At 39.9% G+C, this 13847-nt stretch overlaps 1 protein-coding gene across 5 annotated transcripts in view; it reads left to right on the top strand.

Annotated features, from left to right (window-relative positions):
* Positions 1-13847, top strand: part of TBX15 (T-box transcription factor 15) — a 169272-nt gene that overhangs the window by 125139 nt on the left and 30286 nt on the right. For all 5 annotated transcript variants that reach the window (XM_069090219.1, XM_069090220.1, XM_069090218.1 and 2 more), the window contains exon 6: positions 5465-5529. In XM_069090219.1, the coding sequence (XP_068946320.1) occupies positions 5465-5529 (65 nt within the window). The remainder of the gene's footprint in view (positions 1-5464; positions 5530-13847) is intronic.

Consider the following 13847-nt stretch of genomic DNA (forward strand, 5'->3'; position numbering starts at 1 on the left):
TCCTTCCTTCCTTCCTTCCTTCCTTCCTTCCTTCCTTCCTTCCTTCCATCTCTCCCCCTTCCTTTTCCTTCTTTCTCCCTCTCCTCCCTCTGTCTGTCTGTTTCTCTGTTTCTCCCTCTTAAATTTTAGCAAAATGCTTGGTGAATTATCTTATACTGTTCTTGTGGAGAGGATGAAGAAATATGGATTAGATAATAATACAATTGAATGAATTTTTATTGGTTGAATGAGTAGCCATTAATGGCTCACTGTCAATTATCAGGAGAATGGTGTGCTGGTAAATGTTTAATAATAGGTTCTCCAGGAAAGAAAAAAAGTACTTACAGCCTCATATAAGTTTAATTTGCATTATTAATATACTCTCCATCACTTTCTCAAGTCTAGACAATCAAGAAAAAGGACTTAAACCAGTGAAATTTTGACTTTCTTTTTCAGGCAGTGGGAGAATCTTTCAAGTGTTGAACAACGGAGAGAAAAGATGGGAACTAATTTTTTTAGATTAGTCTGGTAATTCTCTAGGTTACTGGATGGATTGGAGGAAGGAGGGACTAAAGGAAAGGAAACAAGTTAGGAGGCTATTGTGTTCTTCCAAGCATGAGACACTGAGGTGGGGCATTGTAGTAGGACTTAGAGGGCCACATGTGACCTCGAGGCCACAGGTCCCCCACCCCTATCTAGGTGCTGCTGATACAAAGGCAAAATGAAAAAAATCAATCCCTGCCCTTAAGGAGCTTATATTCTCCTGTTCCTGAAATGTCAACTTTCTGCAACTTGCATCTTCTCCCTTTTCCAAGCATCTGGCTACTTAGAGTGTCCTTCTAATGAATCTTTTTTTTTGTAAATAATAGTAATAACCACTTCTCAACTCACCTTGTTTACAGATTCATATTTGGGTTCTGCTTACAGCAGATTGTAACAGTACTAGATAGAATACTCAGTACCTTTCTTGATTAGTACTCTACTTTTCCACCGGAATCTTGATGACCAAACCTCAATGACAAAAAGAGAAGGTGGTTGCCCAGAAATTCTTTGGCTCTTATTGTGGCCAAGAGTTTTCTGTTTTCATGGGATGAATATTTGGGGGCAACAAAGAAGATTGTATAAATAAAATGAGTTGGAACCATATAGCACATCTCTCTTCTTAATTTTACTTTTTAGATATAGCTTGGTATAGTACCCTAGAGTTCCTTATTCTTTTTAAAGACTGAAAAATCTCTTATTTTCCATAATCACCCCTGGTTTGGCCCCTTAAAACCTTTTAAAGACTGTCATCTTTATATTTCTACTCCCTTAATAGTTATCCTATGATAATGACCATGAGACAAGGCCTAAAGCACTAAAAATGACCTTCTGTGTAGGATACCATTTTCAATGCAAGATGCACAGTCCTGTAAGTTAAGAAGCTGTGTTATACATTTCAAACTAGATTTTCTGTGTAAAGCTTTTTCTGCATCTTAGAATGCAAAAGATATTTTTAAATGGCATAACTTTCCTCCTTTTGAAATAATTTTGGTGTTGGGGGTGGGAGGACAGAAGAAATCCCTAATGCCCTGTTTGGGAGAGGGGAAACAGAGGTAGCGAGGCCGAGAAGAAATGGCAGCATCTACCCTTGCATCTCTCTCCTTCTACTTTCTCTGAACCACTGCAGAGGGTTGAGAATGATTGAATGCCATCAGACAGAAGCAATCAACAGCAAAGAAATACTGACCATCTGAGTCAGTGATTTTCTCTCATTCTCAGAGTCCCCAGCCTCCCACAGTTTCCATCAGGCCACACCTCAGAATCAAGAGCCTGGCATTCTATCACTATCTTATATCATTTGATTATAAGAGGGAGGGAAGGAAGTGTTTTTATTTCAGTGTAATGTTTTTCAATTTGGTCTCCTCTCTACCTCCCCCCTCCTCCCTCCAGCCCCACGTCTAAACTTACCCCCTCCCCCCATTCGGCTTCCCTGAGCTAAGCAGTCAGAGAGACTTTAGTATTACTGTTACTTGCTCACAGAGGGCCAATTTGGCAGAGGCTAGGCAGGCGGAGAGGAAATCTTAGGCCTTGCCCAGAATTTCATTGTGGAGAATAAAATTGTAGAGGAGGGGGTAGAGGTGACTTCATACTCTGTTCTTGTTCCTTCAAGGGGGGGGGGGTGGAGCCAACATCTCCTTGAACAATAAGGTGGAAGGTTCCATTGAAAAAATGGAATCTTTGATTGCTAGAGATGGAAGGCACCTTAGTAGCTAGCATTTATGTAGCTCTTTAAAATAAAAAAATATGATGTCATTTTATCCTCATAAGACCCCTAGGAGGTGGGTGCTATTATTGTCCCCATTTTAGAGATGGAAAAAGTGAGGCAAATGAAGGTTAAGTGATTCCAAGGGTCACACAGCTAACAAGTGTCTGAGGTCAGATTTTAGCTCATGTCTTCCTGACCTCAGGTCCAGTGCTCTATCCAACGAGTCATCTAATTTCCTTTAAAGATGGTTGACGTTATGCCTCAGGTCACAAGGATATTTAATGACAAAGCTGAGACAAGAGCCTAGTTATCCAGATTTCCAGTTTTCTTCTGGGGGAAACACACACACACACACACACACACACACACACACTTCTCTGTTGAATAGGAAACTTGATTGTAAAAAAATATAGCTCTTATCTCCCCACATCACAGTTCTATTTTTTCAATGAGAATTGGCCCTATGTAAGTTTGAAACCTCAGCCTAGGTTGCCTGTATGCAAATACAAAAGGATTTTTGAGGTGCCCATTTGTATCCTAAGCCATCCAGACAATTTTATTCGAACTTTTCCAACACATTCATGCAAAATTACTTTCTTCCTGAGTGGGGCCATTCTTATTGCCCAGAAAAAAAACCTTCAAAAACATTGCTAGCCAGAAGAAAGAGAAAGAAAACCAAGAGACTTTTGATTGAGGAAGGAATTTCTGACTTGTGGTGTTGTGAAAATCAAACTGTGATGTTTCTGATTTCCATTTCCTACTTAGATGTGACTGATAACATGTGCACCATGCTGTGTCATTCAGGTCTTGTTCCTAAGTAGCCCTGCTAGGCTTCAAATTCAGTTAAAGGTTTAAAATGAGTAGTGCCTGAGCCAGTATCATTAGGTAGCTCAGTTTACACCAGACAGAGTAGGCTTATGCAATGCAAATTCAAGAGGATACTTCTATAGACCCCCATTTTCCACGGGATGAAGCTTGAACAAAACTTCTGTGAAATCACTCTGGGTGATTAGGAAGTCCATCATGGGTCCAGGTTCTGGAAAAAACATGTCAGACCATTCCATTGCCTCAACATTCATGGCAGGATTAAGTCACACCAAAAGAGTTGGTAGGTTCCATTTCCCTGAGGCTGTGATGGTCCTGACAGGCAAGGAAGCAGTGATTTTTGCATCCCTGCATACATTAATCACAAATAGTGGGGCTAACTTTGGAAATGTATTAAACATCCTCATTGCTGATGGTCAGCTAACTTTGGGGAAAACTTCTATTTATAGGAAAAAAATTTAGTTTTTCAAATGAGATAATATATATATATATATATATATAAATAATGTTATAAACCTTGAAGTGATATATAAAGGTTAGCTGTTACTACTATTATTGCTATTTCTATTATTATGATTAGACACTTTAAGGTTTGCAAAGTTCTTTATAAAATCTTTGATTGTCCTAACCCCCTGTGAAGATGCTATTATTATTCCAATTTTACAAGCAAGGAGACTGATGTATTGACATTAGATGACTTGTCCAAGGCCACATAGCTCATAAGTTTCCAAAGTATGGTTTAAACCCAAGTCCTCCTGACTGACTACAAGTCCATTCTGCCATGAGCTGCCCATGGGAAGCTGCACTAAAATACAACTTGCATACTTAGTTGTAGTGAGGGGCATTGGCCAACTCTTTGCCAAGTCCTTTGATTTTGCAGAAGAAGGTCTTGAGACAAGTGGGAAAATCCAGTTATTGCATCATTTCATGGTGGCTGGCCTTTAAATTGCATGCCAACATCGTTAGGACTGTGGGCAAGCAGCTGAAGAGCAGGTAGATCTTAGCTGGTTCTCCAGAAGCCATGATATACAATGTCCTTAGAGACACATAGAACTTCAACAGTATGGCAGCCCAATCATATATCAGAAGGCCCTCTCATAAACGGGTTTGACGGCATAAGCCAACTTGAAAGGGAGAATGAACGATTATAACCTCAACTTGAAAAGGAAATATGGTGTGTAGTTTATTACTGAGGATTATGGAGGAGGAAAGAGCTGATTTTAAGTTAAGAACAGAAAAGCAATGACATTCTTTAAATTCACTGCAGTCTTCATGTGGCAGACAGTGGGATTTAGAAAGGCAAACTTTCAGGCTCCTGATCTGCTCCATAAAACAGAGGCAGAATTACTTTCTTTCACTACATTATTAGTGCAGTGTTATTAGTGTGTGATATTGGAGCAAGGAGTGTTTCAGGGAAAAAAAAGTCACCCTAAATCTAGCATGGTTCTTTCATGTCAGAGTCTGGTTGTCAGGATCTCATGTTGCCTTTTAAAGACTTTTAAAGACTGTGTCTTTGGGAAATTCCACTGTGGGGAAGTGGGTCGGAAGAGGAGATGAGGAGAGCTTTGGGGATTTGCAACACAGGAAACAATATGAGATGTCCTAGCGATAAGTCCTACTATTTGCAGAAAATTGAAAAAAAAAATTCTTAAGTGATGCTATTCCCTCATTTCTAGAATTACAGTAAATTCAGTGTGCCTACCCCCTTTTCCCTTGACTCCCCACCCCAACCCTCAGGTCCTGAAGGGTTTGCCTATAATGAGTCATTAACATCTGGTCCAGACACATAAGTATCACAATGCCTCTCATGGCCATGACTGAAAATGGAAACACTGGAATTCATATGGGATTTATTGGTCAAGCTTTGCCAATCTAGGCACTAGAGAAATATATGGGACTGTGACTGAAGCTAGAATAACATAGAAGGGACTTCTGCCTCACATGGGGAATAGGGCTAAGGGACTTCCCACTCGAGCAAGCAAGTGCCTCTTGGATCTGGATGGGTTGTTTGCCTTAGTTTGTGAAGACAAGCCTTGGGAGGTGGTGGAGGAGGCACAGAGAGCTTAAGTGACTTGCTTAAAGTCACACAGCTTCTAAGTGGCAGAGGCACAAAGTGAGTTCTTTGATTCTAATGGTAGTAGCAGATGCACAGCCCCATGGTTTCATGGGTGGGGGAATTTCTGTTTCAGGGTTCTGTCAGGTTTCATTCTGCACTTATATCAATGAGCTCTTGGTCAGTTTTCAGGTAAAGGTATGACTTCTTTCTAGTCTTTCATCTTGGAACAAAACCTGAAAAGAAAATGAATGATGATGTCAACTGTGAAACTCAGGGTGAATTTTTTAAAAAAGGAATAATTGGAAAAGAAATATATATTAAAAATACTAATTTGCTTTTTATTTTATGGTCTCCAGATCACCAGATTAAAAATTGATCGAAACCCCTTTGCTAAAGGCTTCAGGGATTCTGGAAGAAACAGGTAAGGAAAAGTGGGAAAGTGGACCCTTGAAAATCTCTTTCTACTGTGACTTCACTCTCATCCATACCTTCTTCTTCTGGCTTTGCCAATGACCATCTCTTTAGAAAACACAGATACATGATACTAATTAAGGAAAAATAAGGTGGAAAGTTGAAGCTGGGGAGTGGAGTGAGGGAAGGGGATGAGGAGTGAGAGTGGTGCCAGAAAAAGAAGAAAGTAGCATCAGTTAAACATTTAAAAATATACAGAAAAAAGAAGGAAATTCAGAAGGAGATACAGATGAACAGAGAAGCTTTGGAATGATTGTATTTTAATGGAGTATATACTTTAAAAACTATACATAATAGAAATTCATAGTTTTATCAACAATCCTCTTTTCTGTTATTCCTTGTGTGTTAAAATGTTCATCTTAGAAAACTCCACAAAAGAAAAAAACCAGAAAGTTGAAGCAGTGACTACTAAACCTGCAACTGGGGACATAGATTCCTTTATAATTGCAGCCTAAATATGCCAGATAGTCAGTCATTCACTACTACACTTCATTCTAGGTGTAGAGGTGCTTGTTCTGAGTGATTTAACCTTTGCAGAGCTAATTAGGTGGTAACCAACTACTAGATAAAGTGAATGTTCATTTTAATTTTTCTTTTGCTCAGTGGTAATTATGATTACTAGAACATAACTCTGACGAAAGTTCCTAAGCCTTTCAAAGCTGTTTGTCTTTGTAATAACATTGTTACTATATAACTTTTCCTGGTTCTGCTCACTTCTCTTTGCATCAGTTGATATAAGCCTTCCCAGTCTGAAATCCTCTCCCCTATATTTCTTAACTTTTCTTCAGAGGAATACCTTTTCATCAATTAAGTATTTTGAAAACACTTTTTTGGACCTTCTCCAGTTTTTCTATATTTCCTTACAAATGTGGAATGCTGGATTAGCAGTCTCTCTGTATTCTTAGCGCCCTTTCTTGCCCTACTTGAAGATGTCATCAAAATTATCTCAGACAAGGAAAGAGAGCTAGGCAAACTTTACTTATCAGGGAAGACTGCAGGTAAAATGAGTCCAAAGTCACAGGATACTCCCAGATAGTCAACAGTGTCAATGACTGGGCAAGAATGAATTTCTAAAGTTAGAAACCACTCAAGCATCCACTGCTCTGAATGCCCAGCTGAAAATAAACTCTTGGAGACATAGCTCCTGTTTGTAGTTGTAATACTCACATGACATTCTCCTTAGAAAACACAAAAGATTTAGAAGTCACACTTATTTATGATTTAGATAGGAAGGAGATAGTATTCATCTCATTTTGCAGATGAGAAAAATGAGTGCAGAAAGCTAGGGGTCTGAATCTGTGATTGCACTGGTATAGGAAACTCCTGGATAGGAAAACTTCATTGAGCAATGCATGTTGATCCCTTTTATTTAACTCAGGGGTTCTTAACATGGGATCAGTGAACTTTAAAACTTTTTTGATAACTTTATTTTAATAATTGGTTTCCTTTGTATTTCCATGTATTTTATTTTGTGCATTTAAAAAACATTATTTTCAGAAAGGATCCATAGGTTTCACCACTCTGTCAAAAGATCCATGGTACAAAAAAGGTGAAGATCCCCTGAAATAGATTTCTAAAGTTCATAATTCTTTGATCTGTAGAACAAATAATCATTCCCCTCTCCCCTCTCTGCTCTCCCTATCAATTTGTTTTTTTAAATCCTCCTGTATTTCCTCTGTTTGGAGTCACCTTAGATCAAGAGATATATTTAGAATCCTTATACTAAGCAGGAGTTTGGGTTTCTATCAGTGTTGGATTTTCCTAGTTATTTCAACTCTGCTTTTTAGCTGTTGTTCAGAGCTAAGGCCACACAAATTGCCGTCAGTTCCTCTTTGCTTGAGTCTCTGGTAGAGTTGTTAGGAGCTTTGCACACACATATGCCCCTTTGTAAGTAGTGGAAAAGTTCTGCCTCTCCTCCCAGAACCCCAGTAGGCCAGAACACATCCAAAAGCAACTTAGTGGTGTTCTTGCCTGAGGCCTCTATCTGAAAGGAGCTGGGTGATGTTGTCATTCAAAATGTCTCTGGGGCCCTGGGCCTTGACCTCTGAAGACCACACAGCACCATTTTATGTGCCATTTTTCAGCCCCTGGTCTCTTCCAGTGTCTCAAACTCAGCTAACTGGATGATGCAATTCTTCCCCTTATCCCAACCATCCCCATGTAATACATACTCCCTCCTCTCCAACCACCCCCTTTTGCCCTCCTGCCCAAAATAGGTTTAAGAAACTATAAGGTACAGCTCTTTTCTAACCACATGGCCTGGATTTTGCCTGTCTTTTAATTTGTTAAAGTTTCTGTTCCAAACATTACAATAATTTTCTGCATTCTGTGACCTAATCTTAGAGGGCTGTAAAAGTCAGTGAGATTTTAAGTGATTTGTCCTGGGTCAAACGGTCAATATATATCCAAGGCAGGATTTGAACCTATCTCTTTGAGGCTTGAAGGCTGACTCTTTATCCTTTATACCCCACTGCTTTGAGGCTAGGACTTTACTACACTCTACTGATGTTGTGTGTGTATGGCACAAAATAATAAAAATGTAAACAAACAAACACACAAACCTCTCTATGTGTCAGGGATAGAGAAAGGGCCAGACCCCAGGCTGCCTATACCCTAGTGACCAGTTTGTGCCCTGTGACCCACCTATTAAACAGTTTCTTGCTATTAACAGAAAGTATCTAAAAAAATTAAGAATCTCCCAAGGCATCTTCAACATGATGCAGTTTGTACAAAAGAATATTTGATGAGTTACATATAAATGTACCAGAAACATACGGATTAAATTTCTCTTAAAAACACATGGGCTTAAAAATTAGGGGGGAAGGTGCTTGGCCAATGTCTTTTGGTTTTACTGAACACAAAACATTTGTGAAATACTTTGGAGACCCAGAATTTGCCAAACCCCAAACCAAAACATGCTCAGGTTTGTCAGGCGCTATCCATCCCAGCACAACCCAGAGGGCCTCAAAAGGGGAAGGACCAAGCCACAGCCAGGGCCTGGTGCATGGGAGAAAGAAAAGAATGTTTCCACCCATTACTCTCTGCAGAAATGCCCCCACCCAGCTCTATAGTGCTTAAGACTTCTCGCACATCTGTATCATCAAAATCTATTATTAAAATACCAAGAAACTAGTGTTTTATCGAGTGTAACATTATCCCTTGAGCATATGTGTTCATGGAGTTAATGGTAGGCATAGAGGAGCAGAAGACAGAAGCATGGCAAAGACTTGGGGTCTGGTGAAGCCTGGGTCTCAATGAATCCTTTTTACCAACCTTGGGCTCATCTTTCCTCATATGTAAAATTTTAAAATAAAAATACCCATTATATCTACTTCATGGGTTATATGAAATAAGGTAACATACACACAGTGCCAAAACATAGTAGGCTCTTAAAGGTGTTTATTGATTGATTGTGAATCTCAAAGCACCATGTATATACCAGCTATTTATTTTACAGACAGATGTCCAAGGAGTCTCAATTAGTCTACTTTGGGTGGTTAACTTTGTGATATTAGCAAAACATCCTAACGGTTGTTTAGCTATTTTTCACACACACACACACACACACACACACACATCTGACTTTTTGTAGCCCATTTTGGGGTTTTCTTTGCAAAGGTACTGGAGTGGTTTGCCATTTAACTGAGGAAAACAGGGTGAAGTGATTTGCTCAGGGTCACATAGTAAGTGTCTGAGTATTAAGTATTATAGTATTAAGTATTAAAAATTAAGTATTAAGCCCCAGGAAGAGGAGTCCAGGTCTGACACGCGATACACTGTACTACCTAGCTGCCCCTTCCTAACAATTAGAGTAATTTAAAACTCCTGAACTATTTCTGGAAGTAGTAACTTCATCCTCATTGAAGGTCTTCAAGAGTATGGGTTAGATCATATCAGTCGATCAATAAGCTTACTATGTAGTTCCAAATGTTGGTATCACTTGAGGCTCTGTCCTTGATCCTCTTTTTGCCCTCTATTTTTCCTTCCTTGATGATCTCATCAGCTCCCATTGACACAAACATCATTTCCATAAAGATAATTCCCAGATCTACTTATCTAGCCCTTGTCTCTCCTGAGCAGTTTTATTTTTTTGCACATTTTGAACTGGATGTCCTGTAGGTCTTTTAAACTCAACACGCCTAAAAGAGAATTCATCATCTTCCCCCGTAAAACCCTCCCTTCTTCCGAATTTCCTAGTTCCTCTCAAGGATCCTTCCAGACACTTAGTTTCAAAATTGCAGCATCATCTTCAGCTCCTTTCTTTGAATCCTCCTCCCTTCCCACCCTACCCCCATCTCTTGCCAAATTTTGTAATTTTTTTCTCTACCACAGCAGTTCTCAAAACTTTCGGTCTCGGGACCCTTTAATATTCTTAAAAATTGAGTGCCCCAAATAACTTTTGTTTTTATAGGATTTTTCCATAGATATTTACCATATTGGAAATCAAAATATTTAAATATTATTGTGAAAATAGTTTTGACCTTATGAATGCCCTGTAGGGGGTTCAAGGACCAGTAGGGGCCTCGGTACTACCCTAGGAGAAAAGCTGCTCTACAATATCTCTTGAATATGTCCCCCTTTTTTCACTCAGACCCTCATCATCTCCCTATTATCTGGACCATTACAATCAATAGTCTTCTAAGTGGTTTCTCTGCTTCAAGCCTCTCCCCTCTGCAATTCATCCTCTACTCAGCTGGCTAAGTGATTTTTTCTAAATCATCTTTCTGACCATGTCGCCCTCTTGTACGATGACCTCCAGCGGCTCCTAATTACCTACAGAATCAAGTATCAGAGGCTTTGTCATTCAAAGCTCTTTACAATGTATTCCTACTTTTCTATCTTATATTCTGCTCCCCTCTGAGGGCTCTATGGCTCATGCCATACCAGCCAACTTGCTGTTCCTCCCATGTGACCTTCCATTTCCCTTCTCTGCACTTTGGTCCCCCACTGTCCCCTTACCCTTACCTCTTCCTAGGCCCTGAACATTCTCTTTCCAAGCCTATGATGTTCAGAATCCCTGGCCTCCTTTAAGATTTAGCTCAAGCACCCACCTTCTCCAGGAGATCTTCCTAGTCCCCCCAGCCCTTTGTATCATGTCCCCCTCAGGTTATCTTCCATTTCCACTGAATTTTTCTTGTGTTCTGACTTATATTTGTCTCCCCCATTAAGTGACAATGTTTTTAATCTTTGGGGTTTTAGCACAGTGCCTTACACAGAGTGAATACTTAATAAGGGCCTGCTAGTGCTAGGAAGGTGGGCTGGAGTCAGGAAGACTAGAGTTCAAATCTGGTCCCAGACAATTGCTAGCTGTGTGATTCTGGGTAAGTCACTTTACCTCTATTTGCCTCAGTTATCCCATATGTAAAATGGGGATAATTAATAGTATCACCTACTCCCTGGGTTGTTGTGAGGGCTAAATGAGATGATAATATTTGGAATGACTAATGGGCAATGACTAATAGGCATTACATAGATGCTAGTTGTTAATATTATTATGCTTGCTGATTGGTTGCCAGTTACTGTTTGGGGACACGAAGAAAGAATGAAAACAGCTCCTGACATGAAGGTACTTACATTCTAATGAGAATACACATTCACACATATATGCAAATTTATAAGTATATGCAAGTCAGAACACAGAAGACAATTGTTATGGCCAAAATTAAGGTAAACTGAGGCACAAAGTTCTGATCACGTTCAATTTATTGGTAAGATTAGCAATTACCAATAAAAGGGGTCTTTAGCTCCCCAGCAAGCCAAAGGCCCTCAAATGAGAGCAGACAAATAATTTTTACAGACAAAGGGAGAGCATCCCCACACTAGAAGGCAGCATCATAGGATGCTGGGAAAACAATGTGATTGACCACACAATCTGAAGAATCATAAGTGTGAGAAACAATTTGATTGGCTAGAAATTAGGAAGGGATGCTAGCAGCAACCCTTTATTCCATTCTGTCACTAAGAAATGATCCTTGTTTGAATTCATCTGCAAGGACAGTTAAGATATGGTGGACCAGACTACCCTGGGTAACAGACTCCCTGGCATCCAATTACATCCTTCAAGGATAGCAGATTTGCTTGATGCAAGAACTGAACTGCGATTAACAGGTGATCCGAACTTTTAAATTTAACTCAGAGACAATGAATGTTTAGCAGGTAATTAGAACTTCTAAATTTAGCTGAGAGACAATGAGCCATTTACAAGAAAGCTGAATTTCCAAACTTAACTCTGAGCAGATGAAACACGAAAATGTCAGCAGTGATACAGAAGAGAATCAATAACAATTTAGAATTATTTGATGTTCTCAATTTTCACAATTGTAGAGCAGATGGAAGGTAACCTTAAAGGGGATAGATGACACCCGCAGTGATCACTGATGTCCCTTCTCAATGCTAAATTCTGTGATTTTGTGATGTCATTATTTACAGAAAGTGTCTGTGGGACAGCTTAGATGGGAGGAGTTCCCATTCTCCTTCCCATTCTGCTCCCCTGTAGTTATTCCTTAGCTTAGAGGTCATCACGGAGCATGGGTGGAGTGGTGGTGGGGATTGCCAACCTGTGGTATGTATTAGGATCATACCTCTAGAGTTGGAGGGTATGTCAGACATCCATTCTCCCCATTTTACAGATGAAGAAACTGTGGCCTAGAGAAGTTCAATGATTTGCTCAAGGCTAATACAGATATAGTAAACAGGAGAGGCTGGATATGGACCCATGTTCACTGAACTTGGATCCAGGGCTTTTTTCTCCTCCTCCCATGCTTTACAGATGAAGCAATAGTATCACACCACAGGGTGGCACCAGGGTGTACCCTAGTCATAATGGAACCACAGGCAGCTTTGCCCCAGCCACACTCTCATCTAATAACCTCTATCAGGATTTTGACTCTCTGGTTGCTGGGAGGGGGTGGGGGAAGGGTTTTTCCTGCTTCAGAGCTGCCATAATTTTTCCCCTTCCCCATGTAGGGCTTTTGGTAGGGCCTAATATTCTCTAATCATTGCTCATATTCATAGAGAGCTTTCCAATGCACATTCCTTACAACATCCCAGTGAGGTAAATTGTGCGAACACTTTTGTCCCCATTTTATAGATAAGAAAAACATAGTGAAGTGACTTGTACAAGGTCACATAACTAGTAAATGACAGAATAATTATTCAAAGTCCTCTTTATTAAAAATTGAATGAATTTTTTTAAATTAACAAGCGTTTGTTTTTTTCCCCTTTACTTTTCCTCCTCCATCATTGGAAAAAAAAATTTAGTAACTTTCTGATTACAACATGTTGCCTACAAATAGATGATTCCCAGTTTTTAATCTGAGGAGAAAAGCATGATGGATTAATTCAAGGAGGTCTCTTTTTTCTTCCAAGATCAGAACTATACATATATCTCCACTGATCCATCAAGGGAGAACCCAATCCTGTTCTGAAAGGGAAAAAATAATCACAACTTGTAGACAACCCAACCACTAATATTCCATCTGCAACTGAGAAGTAATTTTAGTTCCTTAACATGTGAGAAAGTAGAACTATGAGTAAACCAAAACACTTTCCTTCAAACCTTAAGGTGTGCTTGTATATCACTACCCTCAAAACTGCCATGAGTTAAAAGCCTCTAGATAGCTTAGACCCTTGATAGTAATTAATGCTGTTCCATTGGACAGTGTTGACTGGAGGCTTGATATGTCCTAGTGTTTATACTGTGGGGGTTGCTGGATAATTTGGCAATTCCTACCATCCTCTGCTGACAAATATCTCCAGCATCATCTCCTCAAAGTATCCATTGAATGCCCAGCTACTGGTCACTTGGTACTAGGTATCATGCTGCAATACAGTCACAATTCATACTCTCTGAGACTTCACAACCTAAGAGGGACAACAGTGACACGGAAAGACACAAAGACATATAGGTAATAGTGTAAGAACATTTATTTAAGACAGAATAGAGTGGTGAGGTAGAAACTCCTTTCTTGCTTCAACTGAGGTTACTGAGTTACTCTTCTCCAATCATCTGATTGAGTGGGGCTCCCAGCTGAGGCAAGTATGAAACAGGAAGCAGAGTTGCTGAGTTGGGGAGGCATTTAATGATCTCCAGATGATGTCTATTCAATCCCAGTGCTCTTACTAAGGGTGCAGGCCACAGAGGTGCAGAAAGGGGAGATCGTTCCAGGCACATGGAGGAGGAAGAGGATGAGAGAAAGAGGAGAAAGGGAGATAAAGATGAGGGGGGGAGGGGGAAAGGGAGAGAGAGAGAGAGAGAGAGAGAGAGAG

This window comes from Petaurus breviceps, unplaced genomic scaffold (assembly GCF_028583685.1).
Source record: "Petaurus breviceps papuanus isolate PSGF00001 unplaced genomic scaffold, PetGlider_PUasm1.0 186, whole genome shotgun sequence".
Classification (NCBI taxonomy): domain Eukaryota; kingdom Metazoa; phylum Chordata; class Mammalia; order Diprotodontia; family Petauridae; genus Petaurus; species Petaurus breviceps.